General features: G+C 43.9%; 1 protein-coding gene across 6 annotated transcripts in view; it reads left to right on the plus strand.

Annotated features, from left to right (window-relative positions):
• DGKD (diacylglycerol kinase delta) overlaps nt 1-16197 on the plus strand; it is a 977235-nt gene that overhangs the window by 428834 nt on the left and 532204 nt on the right. For all 6 annotated transcript variants that reach the window (XM_078666032.1, XM_078666033.1, XM_078666031.1 and 3 more), the window contains one exon: nt 9764-9839. In XM_078666032.1, the coding sequence (XP_078522158.1) occupies nt 9764-9839 (76 nt within the window). The remainder of the gene's footprint in view (nt 1-9763; nt 9840-16197) is intronic.

A 16197-nucleotide genomic window follows, 5' to 3' on the forward strand; every position in this document is an offset into this window, starting at 1 on the left:
CTTCCAAAACACGACAAATGCAGAAAGACAGGCACTACGGGAGTTGAGCAACAACAAACGTATAGTGATCAAACCGGCTGACAAGGGCGGCGCCACCGTCATACAAAATGCAAGCCAATACGATGCAGAATGCTTGAGACTGTTGGAAGATAAAAGGAATTATGAAATTCTCCACACGGATCCAACACAGAGGATAGTAACAAAAATCAGCACAATGGTAGAGGAAGCTGTGACACACGGCTGGATCACCAAGAAAGAGGGAGATTTCTTGTGCCAGAAGAACCCCAGGACCCCGTACCTATACACACTCCCCAAGATACACAAGAACTTACAGAACCCCCCAGGACGACCTATCGTATCTGGCATTGGGTCAGTGTTGGAACCTCTGTCGAGGTTTGCAGATGCTTTCCTCAGACCTATTGTCCAAAAAACGTCAACTTATCTCAGGGACACAAAGGATGTCCTGAATTTATTAGAAAACATCACCTTTGATCCCAACAACCAATTACTGATCAGCTGTGACGTAGAGAGTCTCTACACCAGCCTGCCACATCATGCTACCCTAGAGATTGTGGAAGACGTCCTTTTTGAGGACTTCTGGGAATACCAAACACCACGCAACGTGGTGATGGAATGCTGTTCCCTAGCCCTTAGAGAGAACTTCTTTGAGCACAAAGGTACCCTCTATCTACAAAAACACGGCTGTAGTATGGGAAGCACATTTGCTCCCAGCATAGCTGGTTTATATGTGCACCACTTAGAAGTGACTAAAATACTTCATCCAAATAACCCTTTCCGAGACAATATCAAAGTATGGAAACGATACATCGACGACATCCTGATCATCTGGGATGGAGATGAGAGGACCTCCAAACAATTCTTGAGCTGGTTGAACTTGCAGGACAACTACTTAAAGTTCACCAGTACCACCTCCAACACCAACTTGGTATTTTTAGATTTGAACATCTTCCCCAAAGAAGGCAGACTGAGGACGACAACTCATTTCAAGGACACCTCGAAGAACTGTTTGCTTTTGTACAATAGCTTTCACCCGAGACATCTGCGGGATAATCTCCCGTATGGTCAGTTCCTGCGTCTTCGCAGGAACTGCACAGAAATTGGAGACTTCAAACTGCAGTCTAAGGATCTGAAGAAGAAGCTGGAAGCCAGAATGTATCCTGATAAGATCATCGACCAGGCATACAAACGGGCAAAAAACAATTGCCGGGAGAGCCTATTGGAAGAAAAAATACAAAAAGAGGAGGAGAAGAGACCAATCTGTGTCACCACCTATAATACCTGTTCGAATCAGGTGACCAAGATTATCAACAGGAATTGGAAAATTCTGAATAGCGGTGGGTTGCAAATACCGAAACCGTTGTTCTCTCTTAGAAAAGCACAGAGCATAAGGGATGCTTTAGTCCACACCAGACCGAAAGCAAACAGCAATCCTGTGCAGAAGAATCCCGACTTTGTGCATGGCCATCATCCATGCGGAAACTGTAAAGTATGTTGTCTCACAAAGAAAAGCAATAATCTGACCTTCAGTGATGGAACAACCTGGGAGCAGAGGGGTTTCAGCAACTGCAATAGTACCAATGTGGTCTATCTAATCGTATGCCCCTGCGGATTGGAGTATATAGGTATGACGAGCAGGGCAGTGAAAGTCAGGATAGGTGAACACAAGAGCACCATCAAATGCAAAAAGACCAGCACGAAACTCACGAATCACTACCTAGAGATGAACCATAAACCTGGCGAAATATCTTGGACTGTAGTTGAGCTTGTGAACAACGAGAGGTACCTCCTGGAAAAAGAACAGAGATGGGTGTTTCGTATTCAGTCCCATAAAAAGGGACTGAACGATGACATACCCTGGGGACAGCTGTGATCCGCTGGCCTTTCTGAAGCCAGTATCCCCACCTGATGTAATCAACAAACATGAACTCTGGAACAATGCCATCCCTTGGGGTTAGGTGTGAACCTCATCCGTCTATCCCCATGCAATAGATACATAATGAACCTATCTGTCTTTTTGGGTAATCTGCGAGCTGATTCCTATGACCCTTGGGCTATACCAATCTAGCAGGAATGCAGTAACACCGGACCGGGCGCAAAAAAACCCACCAGCAGAACGACGAATGTGACCCATGATAATTAGAGTGACAACATTTTGTTTCCTGAAATTGAGAATATTCACTACATTTTGAATTTATATTTCATTAAATTTTTTGATCTAGGAACACCAAGCATCAAGTACAAAAAATGGGGTGTCCTTTGAATGTGATGATACATTACATTAAGCTTTTTATTTATTTCTTATTATTTTCTCTGCCTGACCTGGGAACACCAAAAAACATTTAATTGGGAGGGTTAGAATTGAATAATGAGGCAGAGCACGAATATATAATTTGTAGTTAGCTGCATTGAGTGAATCCGGGACCCTCACGCTGGTGATGGAAAACAAGAAAAGACTACCGGTCAAAATCCTCACATTGAGCCGTTCTGCGGCGGCCATCTTGGATTTGCCCATTCTAGTGTTTGCTTTGGGCGTTTCTCCGTGTAACAATGTGCTTGATGGAAGGCACAATATAAGCCTACCGGCAGACGAGCGGCGACCCATCCACGGAGCTCGGATGGGAGGAATGACAGGCTATTCGCTCGAGCCGGTAACGTAAGTGATAGACTCAGACCCCGAGTCTTTAATAAACGGGTTACTGGGCCATTTCACTGTCAGGAAACGAACGAACCACGTCTAACAGTGGGGGCGGTCACATTTATTTTTCAGTAGACCGCGCTAACCACCCTCCTCCTGCCAGCTCATGGGGCACTGAGAAAACTACCGAAAAGTATGTATATAACGAGTGTAATTTATGACCACCTACACTGGCATGATTTCCAGAATAGCTGTGCTGAAATACGATATACTGTGTCTAGAATATCGATCTTGAAGAAATACGAAATATTTATGTCCTTCTTGATGCTTTTGGGATCGTATGTATGAATGTGTTGAGCCACTAATGTATGTATGATGGGTTATGAATGAACCACGTCCATTTGGATGGTTCCATGACGTACACTCTGTCCAATAACAAGAGGTGCTTTCTTACTGATATATTCAAACCTGCGGTGAAGGTGATTGTACCTAGCATTATGAATTTTATCAAACAGGCTATGGTTGTGAATATCAAAGCGTATCAACGATGCACATTTCATGACCAGCAGTAATGACATGAATATGTCTGTGCTTTCTCCCTCGTTTTCCTCCTTTTCCTTTACAGAGACCAATGGTCATCGTTTTTTGGCATTTATTTTTTGATGCCTTGCCTCACTCGGGCCAGCTCATGCCCTGAGGCACAAATATCCAGCTTATTTTTGCCGGTATATTTGTAGGACAGTAGGCCTATTATTTTAGAACTGAGCTATTTACAGTAGGGATCACGATTTGGTCCTGATGAGTAGGCAGTAGGGGACTGCCTATGAAACATGTCGACTTGGTAGTCAGTAATCGCTCTACCTACATCCCCTGTTTTAACATTCCCAGCCAGAGACTCCAATAAAGTGTATTTGTTCTACTAGCCAGGGAATTTTTAATTTTTGTATTTTTTGCACTCACTAGTTAGATCCCTACACTCCACTTTTCATCACTACACCTACACATAGCTCTGTCACATTTATAGTGCTCCCGCGTAGTCCGTCTGGTCGCAGCACGCCCCGCCCCGTTATAGGGACGGGAAGACCCCTATGATGAAGCATGACACTAACGGATTTTTTTAGTGTGTGAGGGGTATTTTAAACAAGCACATGTGCTCTCATCTTTCCATCTTTAAGAGAGAGCCTATCACTTCACTTCAATTAAAAATTTTCGTAAAAATCCTTATAAATATCTTGCACCTCCACACATTGATAGAATCCATATGTTTTCATGATGCGTTTCCCCTGTGCGAGGGCTCTCTTTTGCTACAGCAGTTTGAACAACTGTCAGAATTTTTTCTGTAGAAGTGAACTTCATTTCTGCTTGTGTGTACAAGTGTGACTTGTAAGCTATTGGTACTTTTTCACCTTCGTTAAAAGTTAAGTACGTGAATCCACATTGTCCTGGAATGATCCGGATCACTAAGTTGCGTACGTTTACGCATGCTTGCAAATGTTTTGTTGCTAACATGTCTGTTTGGAGTGAACGCAACATTTCTGTGTGTTTTTGTCCAATTTACTGTTTTAAATTCAGGTTTGATTAATTCATAGAGCGGTTTAACCCTTTCTGCGTAGTTTAGAATGTAAGTTCTTCCGAAATTCAGGAAACCTAGAATTGACTGTACATTTTTTTCAGTGTTTTTGGCGGTTGGCTCAGTGCACATTTTTCTAAAAAGTTAGCTGCCTGGCTTTTGCCTTCACTTGATAACTCATATCCTAGGAAAAGGACGTTGAGATGGGCAATTCTTGATTTCTTAAAAATTAATTTATACCTCTCAGAGGCGAAGCCCAGTATAATGGTGTTCACCCTGTTCAAGTGCCTATCCAAGTCATTGTCTGTCAGATAGATGTCATCGACATATGACAATGCTTCGTCATCATAAGTTTGTAGTAACTCTGTTACCCTTGCTGAGAATAACCCCGGTCTATTCTTGAATCCCTGAGGGAGACAACCGAAGTGACGCTCTGTCCCCATAATTGAGAAGGCGGTCAAATACCTACTTTCTCGTGCAATGTTTTGACAAAAGAAACCGTTAGAAATATCTAATGTGGTTTTATATTTTTTACGCACAATGTTATTCATTAATGCTGTGCTGTGTGCATTTTGCACTTCAAATGTTTGGCAACAAGAGTTTAGATGTCTGTAATCCAATACTAGACGATATGTATTGTCTCGTTTGGATACAGGACACAACGTTTTTGTTTGTTTGTTGTAGAGGTGCATGTTTCAATCACCCCGTGGTATTAAAGTTGATCTAAGATCTCCCTGACCAGTTTCCAGTTTCTTGCTTAACTGGGTACTGCCTTTTTGCAGTTGGTTGTTTAACTGGATTTTACAGTGAGGAGAATCCTCATTAATTTATTTATTTATTTATTTATTTAAAGAGTTTTATATAGTGCTGGCTAGACCCGGAGGTATCAGTTGGTTGATTTTTCGACTGGATTTTATGGTGAGGAGCGTCCTCATCCCATCCTACATGATTTTTGTATAATGCGGAGCTTGGGCAGCTGCCCATTTCCTGGCATAGGTATATTTTAAATGTATTGGAATATGATTAGAGAAGGCTGGCATAATGATGTCTTCCAGTAAGTCTGGAACAAAGTCGCTCCCAGTCCGGAAGCACTGTTGCGTTGCAAAAAATTGTTTTGACACAATTAATTTCCATTCGGTCTTTTTATTCATGTTATTCCAATCATTTCCATTTATCAATTCGTTTTCGCACTTGAAATCAATATTATGTATAAACATCTGATGCTGAAGGTATGCCCATCCAGGCCTTTTCCATAAAGCAGGACATATACAAATTTCATCCTCAGTAGTGTGTCTTTCCCAATGCATTTCGGGCATCTTACTCGCCCTTCGTCAGGGGTTCACTACAAATATAAGCAATAGCTTTAGACGTTTTGTTTGAATTTATAAAACGCTTTACATCTTAAACTTATGGCATACTCATTGTAAATGCATTTATAAAACTGCTTCACTCAGCGTTTTCCCTCTAATAGCCAACAACATAAGGCCTAAATAAGATGTAACCCCTTACTTCTCCCTTTCTGTCTCACGTTGTTAACCATATTAAAACTGTGTGGAAATGTCGCCCCACTTTCTAAATTCATGAGTTACCCCATAATCGTTAAACCAAACATTTCAAAGACGCTCCCGTACCTGTATTACATATCCTGGTCTAATTCCTCCTTTGTTGAAAGAAACATCTGTCAGCTCCCTCACACCTTCTTCCCTTTTAACTACCTATGAGGCTCCTCCCCCTCTCGTCTGCATCATACTGCACTACAAAACCCATAATCCACCGTTCACCAGAATCGACTTTCCATTACGACCATGAGTGATCTACTAATGACGACACCCGCACTAATTTACCCCCACCCACCCTTGTAATATATCGTACTACGCCTGATTACAGATGTCTACATGAAACATGAGGTGTAAATAAAATGCAAACATACAATAGAATTACAATTATTGCACACATTTCAAAATAAATGTCCATATAAAAAGCTACTCCATATCAAGACTCTTATTTCAAAGTGCTTAAAGCCATCAAAACAAAAGCATCCATCACGTGTATTGCGGCAGGAGCAGTTCAAACACGCTCCCTCCATGCTGAGGCGAACAAGGTTTTCAAGTGATCATCCATTTTTTTCTAAGTGAGCCATGTACACCGTGGGTGCTACTTCAAATTGGGCTGAAAAGTTAAATTACAAAATGACAGGTTGGTGTGCACTTCAACCCGTCATAATGATGTTTTCACCATGTGGGCACTCCCAGACAAATTCTGGTGGCCAGTCTTGTTCAGCTAGAAGAATGTCATGACCTTTAGAAAGTCGGTACCAAAAGAGTGCTCTTATTTGTCTTAGTAGGTCTCCCTCCATCCGGAGTGTTATTTCATATAACCTATGTGGAGAACTAACCCTGGTATCTGCAGTTTCAACTTGAATGAATTCATTCAAGTCCACTGTCTCTAGAAGATCCTTCAGGTTCTGGCGAGCTATTGTGACTTCTGCTGCGCTGTCCAACATTGTCTGAGCCCATTCTCTGTTCTTGAGTTGTGTCCTCAAGATCCTCGGCATGTCTGATTTTTAGACCTGCTACCTTTTTTTTGGTGAATTGAGTTTTCTTGTTTTTCTGAACGTGTTGATCGTCTTTGGAATTCACGCATTCTTCTTTGTTTTCTGACCATCCTCTTCTTTTGGATTTCAATGGGGAAGCATCTGTTCGGACCACAGTTTGATGAGAGACTGGAAAAACTGAAGATGAACACCAACATTGCAAAATCTATGAGTGCCCTTCAGACCCTATCCAACTGAGGCTCTTTTAGGAGACAACAGGTTGGAGGAGGCTCCAACACAGCATTCTCAGATCCCTCCCCTTCCTATCACAGGCAACAACAATCTTTCAACCAGCAGGCTACAATAGGGTGCACTAGTAGTGCATGCAGGGGAAACAAGAATATGGGCACAGTTAGAGGTGGCTCTGGTAGGGAGGTCTCCACCTCCAATCACTGCCTCCCCCTCTTCCCTTCAGATAGGTGTTAGCAGTCGTTTGCCATGGCTACTACCTAGAACTTCACACCCCCTCTCAACATCCCCCTGCACCCACATCCTCAGTAGGGAACATCTCAACTGACTGCAGGAAGATATACTAGGTTTGCTTCAAAAAAGGTGATCTAGAACCAGTGACCCTGACTGCCTAGCACCCTCCCCCGCTGCTCCCCCCTGAACCCCTCAATTACACCTTCAGGACAAACGAGTTAACATTCATTACCCTCCCTCATGCCGATCGTGGATCTCAGTCATCTGATTTGATACATGTTATCGGAACATTTTTACATCGAAACTCTGAAGGAGGTTGTTCCTCAGCTCTAGCAAGGCAGCTACACAACTGCGTTCTACCTCAAGGACGCATGCTTTCATATCCCCATCGATCCAGTCCACTGCTACTATCTTCATTTCGTGGTAAGTGGCCACCACTATCAACTCAAAGGGTCTTCTTAAAGTGCCTATCAGTGGTGGCCGCCCACTTGGGACATCCACATTTTTGCCTTCCTCGATGATTGCCTGATCAAGAGCACAAGAAAGCTTCAATGCCTAGCCCACACCCAGGCCACCATCTCCCTACTCCACAGCCTTGGTTTTACAGCAAATGCCCCAAATCCCTCCTACACCTCCTCCAGATCCAACCTTTCCAAAGCCTAGCCCAGTAGCCCAGTCTGAATAGAGTGTGTGGGCATTCTAGAGGCTCTTACCTCTTTTTCAGCCCAATTGTTAACTCACTATCAGAACTTCTATGCACCTCTTTAACATTTTGATCTCTTGTATTGCCATAGGACCCCATGTCCTGCTCCATATGAGTTTGCAACAAGAATGCCTTTCAGTTGAATGACCACAAGTGGAGGGTCATTGGCAATATCTAATATAGGTGAAGACCAACACCCATTGCTCTCTGCAGTGGTAGAATAGCAACAATCTGTTGTAGTGCAGGCATTTCTAGACTCCATTCCACAAGTCACCATCACGACAGATGCCTTTGTGGTCTATTGGGACAATGTCTCCACCAAATGACCATCCACAGATTGTGGCCCCCTCAATACTGGGGGCACCATAAAAACTACCTTTCGAGCTCAATGCTATACATCTCACTCTCAAAGCTGTCCTTCAACTCATTCAGCTATATGGCTCCAGTGGCGACACCATGACTCAACTTTTTGCATCGAGTCTGAGTCAGTGCTGCCTACTGGCACCATGGAGCTAGGTCAGAGGTTTTCAGATCCATTCCAGCGTCTGGGGTATTCAAAGGTGAGGAATCTACAGGTAGATTAGAATATCCACCAGAAAGATAATTACTGAATTTAAATAACTTTCTCCTATTGTGTTATCTCCCTGAACGTGCTAAAATATTCTGGAATTACCCTGAACATCCCAGTGAATCTCAACTGCTTTGTAATATTGCCCCATCTCCCCTCTCCGTTTTGTGACTGCTATCATTAGTCCTCTTGTCTCTCTCAATCTGCTTTTTCTTGGTGTTTCTCTGTGTTTATACAGGTCTCAGCAAATTCTGTCGTCATCATCCTTCGAGCGCATGCATACATGCATTTTTCCCCACTACTCAATGTATCTTTTTCTCATTTTAACTTAAAAGTGATATACCGCATCTGACAGATTTGGTCAGATGGTGGTGTCACCTGCTAATGTTCTTTTACAGGTATCATACCTCCAGGCATTCTACAATTCAATGAAGGGTGATGTATATCTGGAAGAGAGCCAAGCTTCATCTCACTACAAAACTCCCTATTAATCGACTCCATACAAACAGATAGCATCAACAGTCCACATACTCTCTGTCATTAGTGTCCATGCATGTCATCTTTAAAACATATTCCACCTTCCCCTCCACTCCCCACCACCTGTTAATACTAACTCTCAAAAAATGAATGCTTGCTGAGTGAAAAAGGCCTACCTTATTCCATAACGAAATACTTTTCTGGAAAATGGGCTTGTACACTGTCATATTCTGGCATATGATGTGTCATTGCAATTACAATATTCTTTCATACAGTGTTACAACTCCATAAAAAATTAAAAATATTCTGTCACAAGAGTGGCCCTACACTGGGCTACAATTGTGTTTGTTTTTCACTGTGATTAGAATATTTTCTGAGAAACTCACCCAGCCTTTGTCAAATTCGTAAAAGTATTCGGTTGCCTTAATGATTGTATATCATGCTACCATTGGGCATATTTACTGTCATTGTGATGGACATATTCCTAGGCACCATGGTAAAACACTTTTCTTTCACAGTTGGATTTACTATTTGGCACAGTCTGACAATCAAGAACTCTTTTGGCATTAATGCAGGTTTATTTGTACTGCTCTAGATTTGTGTGATATATCAGGGCATGTCCTGTTTATTTTGTCATTTCATATAGCATACTGCGATTAAGCTAAGTTTAAGTGCTTAACATGTTTAAGTTAAGGAGACCTAGAGAGGCAATGATTTGGTATAGAGATATCTCACTCTAAATTTTCATATATTCTCTCTCATTTCAATAACAGGTGGAGCATTATGGTGTACGAGACAAAGCTCCCACAACAGTCAACTGTCAGCGAAAACTCCACTGAGGATTCTGAAGTAAGCAGTAAATGCAGGGGGAGAAGTGAAGTGGCAAGCTGACAGTCTGCATCTAATAATTACTTTTATTTAAGGAAAGAGGCTAGCATAGCAGGAACAAAGCCTTCAAAAGCAGTTCAAATATTTTTACATTTTCATCTACTAGTTATGGATGTTTAAATAATGTTGCAAAATTGTTGCAACCAAATAACTCAGAATTTACTCCTCCAAATATACTTCGCCTTTTAGCCCTCTGCATGGGGTTTAAAGCCCTCATTTTAATGATCCATTTCCTGAGATCCTAGCCATCTTTCTCTTCTTAATCCTTTCCATATCGAACATGCTGAAGAATGTTTAGCTTTCTATATGTTTATTTTTTTATTATTACTTTCTCTAATTGGTTTGACCTAAAAGTCCCCACTGCCCCTCTGCTGAGGTGATTGCTTTAGAAATATAGTTAATCAATATATGGACAGCGCTTGACATAACCTACTAGTTTTTAGTGCAAATATTTGCTGGATTCACATGGTCTGCATCATTAAGCCACCTAATTGAGTCCTGACTTATTGCTCCAACCATTTGGCATGTTGTTTATGCCCTTGTGACTTCAGGTGTGTGCCCTGAAAGCCTGTCTGCATGGATGCCATCTTCTCATTCTCTTTTTTCTGTAAATGGGTCTGGAACCACAGCCATGTGCTTGAAATGAATAGGAGGGAAGATTGCATTTTATGAAGGGATCACTGCCCAAAACTGAAAAACATGAAGGAAACATAAATGTTAGAAGACTGAAGTTGAGCAAATTAGGTTAGCACTGAAGAAAACTGAGGCTTTTCTAAAGCTTTCCATTGGAACTACATCAACCACGTGGATCGGAGAATGAACATCGGGGATGGAGCATACCCCCTTTAGATTCTGCATGAATGTCCACGACAAGGGAGAAGCAGAGGTGTGCTCACTACACCATGACCCAGTTACATCTGAAAACAATGATGAGGGACTTTGGGCTGTCGAGCTACATGGAGAACCAAGAAATGGAGGTGGCATAAGGAGAGGGTTCTGCCACCAAGTAGGTTGCTGAACTGAAGGAGTTGTCGTTGAAGAAGAGGTCTGAGAACAGTGAGGCAAAGAAGTGCCAAGTATCCCAGCACAGGCACAGTTGGGCACAGCTGAACCTTTTTGACACAAAGTCCAAATCTCCAAGACCACCCCATATCGTAAGCACTTGTAATCAAGGGCATACATTAGCATAAAGAACCCAATGGGTTGAGGTAATGCTTGCCTTTATCTGAAGTCACCTTAGGGACCCCAGCCCTGGGGAAGATTCAAGCTCTAGCTACTCCATGAGCAGTGACTGTCCTAAGTTGAATAGCTTCCAGATACATGGTGGCATGGTCTAATACCACCATGATAAATCTTATCCCTGAGGATGTTGGGGGGTGTATAGAGGACCAATAATGTAAATCTCTATCCCCCAAAAAGAGTTCCCACTGCTAGAAGTGGTGTTTGGAGCTTTTGGCTTGCCCCCTGTCTTGCTACTGGTTTGGCAGGTGACACAGAAGTAACTGAACTCCCGGACATTCTTAAACATCTGGAGCCAGTAGAAAGGTTTGACCAGGCTTTCCTAGGTAGTGGTCTGCCCCAGGTGCCTAGGTAAGTGAATAACATGGGGTATGTTGGGGAGGATCTCTTGTAGTGCTGTGGTTCACCAATTTTCTTTTTGCTCCTCATTTGGGGTCCTGTGTCTTACTGTACAGGAGGCCCTCCTCCCAGTATGTGTTATGGATGCCACTGGTATCCCCTTGTTCCTGTCTGACAGCCAACTGTCACAGGTTTTCAAGAGAAGGGCATGTCCTGTGTCCTTTACTCAAGTCCTTCCTTGAGGCACCCCCTGCTCCCTGGAGATTTGCCAAATCTGGCACATCACCTAGGGGAGCAGTTTCTCCCTCAGGTACCAGGCATTCAGCCTGAGGGTTAGGCTCCTTCTGGTACTGTGGGTTGCCAGCCTCCCCTTTTGGCTTTAGGGACCTAGTCCATAGTTTCAGGCTCCAGGATCTCTTGACTCTCCCACGGTGCCTTCTGTGCTCTTGCTGTAATACTCATCCAGTCTGGTAAACCCAGCATTGCTGCATGGGTCCTTCTTTCCACTTCTGCCCAAGCAGGCGTTTCCAGGTTATTTTCCAGCAGACACTCTACTGGGATGGCAGGGGACCCATCTACCATAGTTGAGCCAGGAGCGCCTCCCCAAGTCTACCACAGCCATTGAATTGGACTTTGTGACATTGTCAGCATTGACTATCTCGCGCACCTCATCTGGTAGGATCTGGTCCGGGGAAACCAGTTTGGCCATCACCATGGTCACAGTGGCACCTGTATACTTCAGAGCCTTCACCTCCACCCCATTCCTTTTTGGTGACTAACTATACTTTTCCACACTAGGAGGCAGTGGACCAAAGGCGCAATGTTCTCTCCACATAGGGATATTAAAGTGACCTCTGTATATCCTTTGGGATCTCTAGGCGCAACTTCCCACCTCATCCCTACACCAGCCATTCCCTTGGACTGGCCAACAGTGGGTGTCTTTTTATTGCACACTAAGTCTCCCCCTCTATGTCGTGGCTAATTGCAGTCAAAATATGCCCCAGACTTTGAGGGGGTCAGCATACGTCTTTCCCATATACCTTCTCCCCTTGGAATGAGATGTTACTCTGGGCAGCCCCCCATCTTTTGGGGACTCTTTGTGACTATTATTCTTTTTATATTTGCCCCCCTTTTTGTCCTCTCTTTTTATTGGTCACCAATCTGGGGCTTGTTGGAGGCCGTGGTACAAACTCACTCATCAACTGCCTTGCCCAGCTCCCTGTGGCTACACAGTTTAGAGTCTACCAGATGTTGGTGCAGCTTCTGAGTGACAATTTGTTAACATGTACTCATTAACAATAATGGTATAGAGGCCTTCGAAATTATCTACTTGGTTGTCCTTAATCCATCCATCTAGTGCTCTAACTGAATTGCCAACAAAGACAACTCAAGTCGGTGTTGCATCTTTCTGTGCTGTCCTATGCTTCTGGCTTTACTCCTCATGCGAGTCCAAAGAGCTCAATTAGTGCTTCCTTCATATGTGGGTAGGGTTCTGCTGTGTCATCCTCAAGTGTGAGTAGTCTGTCCCTACCAACTACCCCTACCAACTACTGCACTAACTCCCAGAGTAGTGTTCCCCAGTTTTATGCACCCACCTTTCTCATCTTGAGAGATCTCTCTCATATAAGGCTTCGCCATGTGTCTGTCACCCTCCTGAACATAACTAAGGGCAATCCCTTTGAGCAGTCTGACTTCATGGGCATCCCTGTCAGAACCTTCAGTTGCTTTTTTGCTGCCACCATCTTCCTTAGGCCCCAGGCCAATCCTGGTCCTTCTTTCTTCCTCCACTTAAACTTCTTCCCCACTACCTTGGGGTAATTCCTTCTTCAGGCGTGGATGTACTTTGTGGTCCTCTTCTAGGCTCCGAGGTCCTTGATCAGGTCATTCTCCTGGCCTTAACATCCATCTTGATCCCCCTAGCCCTACAAAGTGCCCTCAGCTCATCTGTCTTAAGGGAGGACAGGTTTTTCATGCCAAGCTCCATGCTTCTTGTTAAAGAGTTGACTCCTTTAACTTTTTCAAAAAGTTTTTGATCTTTCTCAAACTGTTGAAACTTAAGAAAACATTGTCACAACTTTTAAAAAACTTTTCTCAAACCCATGAACCTTTCTAAGAAGGCTTTGGAAACAGGCATTTGGTGACTGTAATAACTGTTGCTTGGGAGCCACAAAACAACTTATTTTCTAAGTGTCCACTTTGGAAGATTCTCAGTGGTCTTAAACTACAACAACTGTATGGTACTGCTAAACACAAGTTCTGGATCCCACCGCTACCATTAGTATGAGGAAATGAGGGGTATTTTAGGGTGGGGTTGTTCGACCACACAGTGTAATACACTTCCCAACCTACCAACCACTTTAGGACCATTTGGCTTTGTATATTAAACTCTTAGCTCGACCCTGGGTAGCTGTGGCACTTAAGCAGTCCGGCTTAAAGGAACACATGTAAAGCATTTAAACAGCACCAAAACAATTGAAGAAGAAGTACACGAGATAGCCAAGAAGTCTGACACCCATTTATGAAAATGAACTGTATTTTTAATGCATTTTTAGACACCACAATGAAAAAGATCCGCTGGAGCGTCCCGTAAATACAAAAATTAAGAGGTATATAAATATATATAAATATGCACTTTTTCACTTAACCGCGAACAAGCCTTTGCAAATTCAAGTTGAAACTTGGAAACTTTTTAAAGAAAAACTTGGGTAAGTATCAACACAGTCACTTTCAGTTACTGTATACGTCCAACTCTGGCAGGGAGCCAGCAAGGGAGACCAGCAAGGTCCTCAGAAACAGTTACCTAGGAGGAAGTAGTAGTCTTCAGTGAGTTCCTTACACTTTTTTTCCTTGCCATAGACTTTTATGGAAGGAGTTCTGATGCAAGGGATACAGAATGCTGAAGATGCTCAAGGATGTCGTGAAATTCTGTGCAGTTTACTGGGTTTTTCTGCGACTACTCCTTGGGCCTAGTGAGGTGATCCTGGCAGCAGGAGTTGATGCCCCACAAAATCCTCTTGGTCCTGTCAGAGGTCCAGTCGCGACTAAGCTGCCAGTTGCCTGGTATCGCGTCACATGGGAATCCTTCCTTGGGCAGTAACTTGCCTTCTGGGCGACTAAGCTGCACTCTAATGACTCTCCAGAGTTCAGTAGACTCTGGGGAAACTTTGAGTGTGGGTTCCTAGTCACTGTTGCTGCACGACGGCGAGGATCGGTGGTCAGGAGATGTGGACTACCAACTTGCCCCAGCAGGCTTTTACAGCTGTAGTGGCCCTGTGCTGCGAACTGGAGGGCAGCCATATGGCCCTTGGTGTCTCTTGCTTCCACTGGGCTCTGGAAATGACTGATCAACGAATAGGACACAGCAGGCACAGTCCCTTCTCCAGCTACCAGGTTGACCAGGTACAGTCCAAGTCAATGCAGCCTTGGTGCAGCAGGGCAGTCCTCCTTTGGTCCTCTTCTCCATTGCCTAAATCTGAGGTCTGGTTACCAGAGGTGCCCTTTTTATGCCCTGAAATTTCCCTCAGGGTAGGTCGGGGTTTAGTAGCTGATGGGCTACCAGGTTCCCTCCCTCCCATGACCACTTCCTGTGAATTGGGTGATCTGGCTATCCCAGAAATCTCCATTCCGTGTACTTGCAATATGGTTGAATCCGTCACTTGTTGTGTAGAACTCCTTAGCCAAACGCAGAGATTTTACTACCGAGGGGTCTACAAGCTCCTGAAAAACAGGTTTAGCAGCTGGTTTCCCCTCTCCTTCCCAAGTGCCATCCTATCTACCTAAACAATAGAGCTGCCCCTAACCCATGTGCTCACCATTTGCCTTTCAAAGGCAATTACTCCTTAGAAGCTTTACATTTGGGCAAACACCTGTGTGGCTTTCTGTCAGGGAGAGGTAACATCTCCCTCCTGTGCAGGCTTTCATTGTCTCTTTTCCTTTTAGTTGTTTGCACGTCTCCACAAGAGGGCAGAAAGATGTCTCAGGGACAGACCCTGGGTCCAACCATGGATGCGCACAGGGAATTTTAGGACAACAAAGCGGGAACTTTGTAAAATGTTGCATACTGCCGCAAGTTACATACATTTATTTATTTATTTAAGAGTGCGAACCAGACCCGTGAGGGTATCAGAGCGCTTTACAGTAGTATCAGGTTGGATACAGAACTGGGGGGGGGGGGGGGGGGTTCGGGGAATCCAGGGATAAGGAAACAAATAGAAACAATATATGGTAAAACAAACAGTCATAGTATTCGACTACTCTAAGGGATAGGAGCGAAAACGATGCAGTAAAACTGGAAAAGCAGTCTCATCACCCTGAAGGATTGTTCAAAGTGCAGGGTGGGTAATATAGGGGAAGGCAGCCAAGGAATAGTGCAGTGATCATAGGTAAATTCAGGTTGAGGGGGTGATTGTAGCGTAAAGTAAAGTAAAGTCCACATTTGTAAAGCGCACAATCACCCGTAAGGGTCTCTAGGCGCTGGGGGCCGTCGGGAAGATTAAGCGAGCTATTGCCCAGAGTCACATGGTGCTGGGCTAACCTGCCGCCGGAGCCGGGGATCGAACCGTGGTCCCCAGATTCCAGCGTCAGTCGCCCTGGCCGCGGCGCCACACCTCTCCCACAGCGTGAGCTTTAGGAGAGGAATTTGCCCATTAGGAAAGATTTGATCTCCTTTTTGAAGTGGGCTGGAGACTGTATTCTTCTAATGGCGGGTGGGAGTGAGTTCCATATTCTTGTGGCGGCTCCA

This window comes from Lissotriton helveticus, chromosome 11 (genome assembly GCF_964261635.1).
Source record: "Lissotriton helveticus chromosome 11, aLisHel1.1, whole genome shotgun sequence".
NCBI classification, from domain to species: domain Eukaryota; kingdom Metazoa; phylum Chordata; class Amphibia; order Caudata; family Salamandridae; genus Lissotriton; species Lissotriton helveticus.